The sequence below is a fragment of the Fukomys damarensis genome, unplaced genomic scaffold (assembly GCF_012274545.1).
Source record: "Fukomys damarensis isolate Sample0158 unplaced genomic scaffold, DMR_v1.0_HiC HiC_scaffold_23, whole genome shotgun sequence".
In the NCBI taxonomy this organism is placed as follows: Eukaryota; Metazoa; Chordata; class Mammalia; order Rodentia; family Bathyergidae; genus Fukomys; species Fukomys damarensis.
The window spans coordinates 7556732-7564225 of record NW_022900935.1 but is presented as its reverse complement, the minus strand read 5'-3'; the positions used below and the strand labels follow the sequence as shown (position 1 = coordinate 7564225).

Here is a 7494-nt window from a genome sequence, read left to right as displayed (position 1 = left end):
CACCCCCACCCCCCATCCTCCACCCCTGTGGTACTGGGGATCAAGCTCAGGACCTTGTGCTTACAAGACAGGTGTGGCAACGCTGCGCTGAATCCCTGACCATGGATTTTGATGATTCTCAAAATAAAGATGTTAAATTCTGATTTAACATTTCAAAATGTCTTTTAATACCTTTTATCTTACTGACAAATTTCTACTAGAAATGGAAAAAAAAATCTCCAGATAGTAAAATTAGTATAATTATAATGAAACATGGTAAATGAATAAAGAAAAAGATTAAAATAGTCCTATGCATCAATTTTCTGGGGGTAGAAATTTGAAATACTGCCGGGCGTGGTGGTGCACGCCTGTAATCCCAGCACTTGGGAGGCTGAGGCAGGAAGATTGCTGTGAGTTCGAGACCAGCCTGGGCTACATAGTAAGTTCCAGGTCAGTCTCAACTACACAATGAGACCCTGTCTCAAATTTTTTAAAAAAAAAAAAAAAAACAAAAAAAAACAAAAAACTGATAGAGATATTACTCCAACTTTTGTCATTAAGTAGGTACGATAACTTTAGTCAAGGCTTCTTGTTAGTCTATTTCCTCCAGCAATGGTAAAATGCAGATAGAATTACTTGACTGTAGATCAAATAGATGAGGGGCACTGGCAGTAGGACTGTGGTGGAAAGAACACGCCCCTGCATATGCAGTGGGCAGACCTGGGTTTGCATTTGAGCCCAGGAACTACAGCAGTCTCAATGAACCTGCCTCTCTCTGCTTCTCCCTCAGGAATCTGGCCTCTCCCACTCACTTCTATAGTCCTTGTTATTTAGCCTACCCCAGGCACGATGGCCTCCTTGATGTTTGTCCAAAGGCCCAGGGAAGTCTCTGGTCTTGTCCCCTTGCTGTTCACTCTGTCTGGACTCTTACTGTACCCCTTACCCTCCAACATGGGTGGCTCTCTCCCTCATTTCCTTCAGTGGCCCTGCTTTCTGAAAGGATGACCTTTTCAGAGGTTCTGCCTCACTACTCCATACAGCTTGTCCCTTTCTAACCTTTTCCTCTGCCTTTTTAAACACCCCCAATCCCGGTATTGGGGTTGAACCCAGGGTCTTTACACTGAGCTGCACTGCAAGCTCTTTTTCACATTTTGAGATGGGATCTTGCTAGGTCCTTCAGTTGCCCAGGCTGGGCTCAAGCTTATGATCTGCCTGCCTGACTCCCTGCTGTTTTTTTGCATAGTATTTATCCCTGCCTTATGTATGACATACTTGCTCACTGCCACTTTCTCTTGCATTACAGTGCCCACTTATAAAAGAAAGGACTTTGTTTTATGCTCTTGTATATCTTTAGCACCTAAAACTATTTAGCGTATTAGCGGGGCTCAGTAAAACCTTATTGAATGAATAAATGATTTGTAGAGGCATTTCCAAATCTGGAAGAATTTTATATTATTACCGCTGTCAGTAGGAGCGACATCTCCTATGATTTTTCAAAAAAAGATATTTAAGAGCTAGGAATTTAGCTCGGTAGCAATACACCTGCCTTGCAAGTGCAAAGTCCTGAGTGTGATCCCCATTACCACCTCCCCAAAGGATATTTAAGCATACTTAATTTGGAGAAGAAAGAATAACTGAAGGTTTGTTTTAAATATCATTCATGCTACATTATGAAATCAGCTGTGTATAGTTTTCCAGGACCTTTAAGATGTTTATACAGATAGAAGAGTATAGTAGCCCATCTCATTGTGTGTGCTGCATTTCTTTAATTTATAACGAAAATGCAAAAGCGACAGGAAGTAATTAACACTCAAGCATGAGCTCTCCTGGCCCACAGGAGGAGCCCGTTTCAGAAGCTATCCTTCCTGAGCACTGCTGCTGGGAATCCACAGCCCAGAGACCCTGGGCTGGGCGTCCAGTCAGGACATCATCGCCTGGCTACAGGATGCCAACGAGTAAAGAAAGATGAAATCTCAAAATGAAACAAAACATTACAACTTAAGACAAAATAAGGCCATCTATCAGAACTGTATGAGGATTTATACTTCAGAAATTAAACATTTAAAATTTTAGAAGTCTTGAGATTTTCATGAAACTGGAGCCATTATGGAAGAAGAAACGCAAAATCAGCATCTTGAGTCTTAAGATTTTAGCAGCAGTGGGTCCCCAGATCATGTTCTAAACCAGGTAGATTTTCTGAACTGGAGTTTTAGCTGGGAGTGGGATGGATCCCAAAGCAGCAGTTCATTCACAGCCACTGGTTTCTTGTGCCTCCCCAGTTTCTCAGGCTGAAACTTTGCTTGATAAAAGTTCCGTGTTTTGAGGCGCAAGAACCCAATGCTTCCCCATAGGAGGCAGAATGCAAATTATACTGCTATCAGGCAAGCTGTTGGTCCATGTTTTACTTCTGAACACTGTTTTCCAAGTGTTTAGGCATTTTAATGGCTCCACTTAAAATACTCACTTGCTGGCATGGGTATTCAGATGAAGGTGACAGAAACCCACATGCCTAGGCAAAAGAATTAGGAAGATAAAATCCGAGCCTCAGCAGTGGAAACTGATATTGCGCTTGGCTGAATTAGAGAGCACCCACGCTATGGACCAGTGTAGCAGTACCAGCCGCCCTGGAGAGGTGTCTCAGGGTAGGTGGCACCAACCACTCTTGTTCTAAGCAAAGATATACAACATTGGCGAACATACGCCATAGTTGAATTTCAAGTGTTCATAACTCATCTGGGTATCTGACATTTGGAGACTCCAAGAGGCTTGATTATAAACAATATCAATAAGTCATCAGGAATAATCATTATTTACCATCCTGAATAAATGAAATGCTAAAGATTGTTATAAAGTTGTTAAAAGTTTTAGGCCTCTCTTATTTATCTCCAATTTCAGTGACTCCGAGTTAGAAACCCCTGAAAACACTAGACTGGCGAATCAGCTGTGCCAGCAAGCACCAAAGACAGAAGACAGATAGGCTCATGTCAGGGAGAAAAGCAGGGCAGGATCTTGGCGTGAGTGAGGATCTCATCCTGAATGTGTCCCCACTCAGCAAAGCCATACTCTACCTCGGGGCTGGGCAGCCGGAGGTCAGGACAATGGCTGTCCCTGACAGGGGTGCCCGCTTTACTGTTTACCAACCAAGGTTTGTCATAACAGCGAGAGAACTGAAGTGAAGTCTGTGAAACAGAAATCCAAAGGGAAGGACGGGAACAATTTAAAGTGGAACAGAAAGGGAGCAAATTGGGAAGAGAAAAAATAAATAGAAGACACTAAATGTTAAAGAAACAGAAAACATAATAAAATGCACATCAGTCTAATGGGATAAGAGGGACCAGGCAGAAAGACAACAATATTCTTCTTTTATAGCCCACTATAATAGCAAATTTTTCTCCAAAGTTAGCTACAGCTGCACAGATAGTGCCTGGATTTTCAAAATTAGTGACTGGATGAGCTCACACTCAAACTGGGAATGAAAGAAAGAAGTGTTTCCGATGTAACCAGCCTGAATGCATACTTTAATAAATGTTCTTTGTAATCATCTTAGGCTATGTGTGCGTCTGTGTACTGCTAGGGCTTGGGTATTCTGGTCCAGGAGATGGAGCATGTCTGTACAGTATGTTTGTATGGCTTCTCTTCTCCCTAGACTTTCAGAGGCTACCATGCTGAGATGGCAGCAGGGAAGGAGGCCACAAGGGGCGTCAGCACATACCTTCGTCCCACTGGCTGGGGTGGCTGGTGAAGAGGGCATGGATGTACAGCTGTGGTTACTTTGACTAGCACTTGAGCTGGAGCGGGTGGGAGAAGCTGCCCGGGAAGACGGTTTGGATCTTCGACCCCGTGATCGGAAAGGGGTCATTCCCTGGGATGCTCCCTCTGGTAGGATGAACTTCTCTCTAAGCTCGATGTTGGTTCTACCTCGTGCTAAAATGGGAATAAATACACACATATAAAGTCAGCTAATCTTAAAAATATATCTTTGATGGTCATATAGCTGCTTGACCCCAGATAACAGTTATCTAAATAATAGGCTTTGTATCATCTGTGTGTTCTTCAAAAATAAATTCATGACTTAACAGCATTGCCATGATTCTAATCCACAGCAGACATACTGACTAGGAAGACCTTGGCTTACTGTAATAAGTCTTTGTGTACAAAGTACCATCCTGTTCCGTGGTCATGGTCTTGCTCTGCCACTGTCCCCTGGGGTAAGCATAGTGTAACTGCTCAAGGTGAAGCAGATGCAACAGTCCACAAGCCTCTGACATCAATCAAAACCCCCTTTTCTCTCTCATGGACATGTGTACTTTTTGCAGGATATTGGTAATGAAATAGTGGAGAAAAACACATTAGTCAAATCAACATTGTCTAGACTCTTCTGTTTGAATTCAGCCAATAGCAATCCTAAAGAAAGGGCTCCAAGAACTCAGTAAAGGGTAGTAAAATAATGAGAACAGAATCATTAAGAAGTAAACATGTGGGGAGAGAGAGAAAGAGATCAAGACCATGCATAAAATATGCCAGTGAGAAACTGTTAAGTCAAAAACCGAAAGCAGTAAAAAGCTTGAGAGGCAAATGCAAGTAGGAAAGGAACATCCAGGTGGAAGACCTGGAACCAGGATGAATGTCCATAGGTGCTCACTCATGCCTTGCTGGAGCTGTAAGACCAGAAATCAAAATGTGGATTCAGTCAAAAGATTTCAAGTATGGCCACTGCAAATATTAAATGAGAAAGACACTATTAATTTGGGGGGGCACTGGGGATTGAACTCAGGACCTTGTGCTTGGCAGGGAGGCAGCAGCACCACTTAGCTAAATCCCCAGCCTGACACCACTAATTAAAAAAAAAAAAAGCCTTCTAGAATATGCTCTTCAATTATTTCTCACTGAAAGGCAGAATCCTACAGTAACTTTTACCATCTGATCCATCCTAGACTTTTCACTCTGGGAATGCAGTAGAATTGGACATAGCTAAACATGGGACTGCTGGGGAACCCTGGGAAAAAGAAGCCACGGTAAGGTCTCAATGTATTACATGCTGACATATCAAACATCAGGTTAACAAGTTCTGCTGGTTTGAACCACAGTGGTACATGAATGACTGTCCCATCAGGTGGCCTGTACCACCCAAAGGGAGGGTCCCAGCCATCTTATGGGGCAGTCATGTATATACGTCCGGTGGTTCAGAGCCACTCAACATCAAGACATACAAATTATGACCCCATCAAGAATATGTTAAAAGCGTTGAGAAGATCCAAAACCTCCCAGTCAGAGGGCAGGTTCCTTCCTGTTCTGGGCCCTGGTTTCCAGGGTCACTGGAGGTGATCAGGCCAGTGGGTCTCTAAAGGGTCAGCCTGCCTGGTTGGTCTATGACTTCATGGTCCCTGAAGCACTCGACTGTGTCCTTCCATCACGTTTCTTTCCTCCTCAGGTGGCAACAGAACATGCCCTTCAAGGTCCATTTCTTGGCTATGAGGTGTCTACTCATCTGCTTTCCACACTTCTTTGCTCTGTATTTACACTCCTTAGCAGACAGTCATTCTCAAACAGTTTCCTTTAGCACTTGAGACTTCAGTAGGTAGCCTGTCACTAGGTACTGTGGAAGTGTAACCTGCACTTACTCATCTTCTCAAGTCCCTAGCAGTGGTGAATGTGCAAAAAGCAGTGAAGAGCACCAATGGAGGGGAATCATGTACTCAACCGAGGATCCGGATATCCCAAAAGAGCCGTCTGTGGTTCCAAGCCATAGCAAACTTCAAGTGTGCAACCCAAATCTCTAGTAAACGTGTGATAGTTCATTCCTGAGCAGACTGCCAGAAAATGAAACAACAGAGGACACAAGAGGAAGACTCTGAAATGACAACTTAGGTGTGACAATGATATTTTGAATGTTTTTGAAAGGGTGAGGCAGGAGAACTGCTTGAACGCAAGAGCATGAAACCACCTCAGGCAACACAGTGAGACTCTGTCTAAAAACAGTTAACAGCAAGGAAAAGCAGAGAGGACTATCTGTAATAACTGTAACAATATGTCCTCTGTGCGCTGCACAGTTTTACAAATGTCATCTTGTACGATGTTGCACTTGACTATCACCAGCACCCTTCCTCCCACACAACAGAACGGAGGCACCCACAGGATGAGGTCACCCTAAGCTGTCCCCGCTCACCTCCGTCCCCACGACTCGGGGAAACTGCCGCCAAAGGGCACTGAGAACTAAAATGCAGGCATTTTTAGAGCATAGGATGTTTTCAATGTATAGGAAAGTACAAACAGAACAAGAGCTGCTGAAGTTTAAAGTCCAGAGGATATCATCTTCAAAACGTTGGTGTGCACCTATTCCTTAGCACATGGTGTATGTATTTTCATTACAAAAATGTCAGGAATGTCACCTCAGTCTCTATATATCTTGTGAAATTTCAACTAGCTGCGAAGTATAATTTCACCATATGGGTATCAATTTATTTAACCAGTCCAATGTTGCATTCTTTCTTTATTTTTTTTGAGACAGGGTCTTGCTATACAGTTCAGGCCTTGCACACCCATTACGATGCTGAGGCTCACCTCAAACTTGGGCTGATCCTCTTGCTTCAGCCTCCTGAGTGTTGGGATTACAGGTGTGTGCCACCATACCCAGCAGTATTGCATTCTTAATTTGTTTATAATTATTAAAATATTTTCACTGCTCTCATAACTTACAGGACATCCTTGCACTTAGCATGGTATTTCCTTAAGGTAAATGTCTACAAGCAGATCTGCTCGGAAAAAAGGATGCACATTCAAGGTAAAAAACATGTCAACTTACACGTATCATATTATATATCGAGGCTGACAAATGCTAGGTGCTCTCCAAAACGTTAAATATAGTACCTTCAATTAACCCCACCTTGGTCAGTGCTTTGTATTATTAAGGGGGTGTACTGGTAAAAGTCTGACAGTTTGCATGTGTGAGGCCCTGGGTTCCATCCCTAGTACCAGACATACACATAAGTCTGAAAATCTGATAGGTAAAAGCATCTCTCTGCTCTTATATCTCATGTATGTGGGGAACTGCTAACTGCTCTTCCTTTTTAGAATACTCCTCTACCTTGGCTTTCAGAACACCTGCTCTCTTGATTCTCCTGCCTCCCAGCCTGTTCTTTCATTCTGCTGCCATTCTCTGCAGTCCTATTCTCCCTCTTGGACTTTGTACCTGGTGGAAGCTCATCCCCTGACATTTTAGGGTCTTCCTCACTCCCTGTGGTTGTGTGGCTCATGAAGCGTCACCTCCACCCCCCTCCAGCTGGGTGACAGCAGCTGCTTCCAGCCTGTCGTCTTGTTCCCCATCGTGAACTCTCCACGCTCAACCCCCAGGGTGAATTTCTAAATAAGAAGCTGTGTGTGTGGAGCCGATTCACTGCACTGAGCAGAATCTCCCAGACGGAGCTTCCTGAAGTTTCCTAGGAGAGGGCTTTGGTAAACGCTGGTCTCTGCATCATCCCCTTGGCAGAGCCCGAAAGCAGCTGGCACTGTCTGTTC

At 43.7% G+C, this 7494-nt stretch overlaps 1 protein-coding gene across 24 annotated transcripts in view; it reads right to left on the bottom strand.

Annotated features, from left to right (window-relative positions):
• LOC104863465 (microtubule-actin cross-linking factor 1) overlaps positions 1-7494 on the bottom strand; it is a 340469-nt gene that overhangs the window by 7571 nt on the left and 325404 nt on the right. For 19 of the 24 annotated variants that reach the window (XM_033767735.1, XM_033767743.1, XM_010625879.3 and 16 more), the window contains 2 exons: positions 3692-3903; positions 3048-3158 (listed from right to left, as the gene is read on the bottom strand). In XM_033767735.1, the coding sequence (XP_033623626.1) occupies positions 3048-3158; positions 3692-3903 (323 nt within the window). The remainder of the gene's footprint in view (positions 1-3047; positions 3159-3691; positions 3904-7494) is intronic. The other 5 variants (XM_010625873.3, XM_010625874.3, XM_010625875.3 and 2 more) reach the window with 1 other exon arrangement.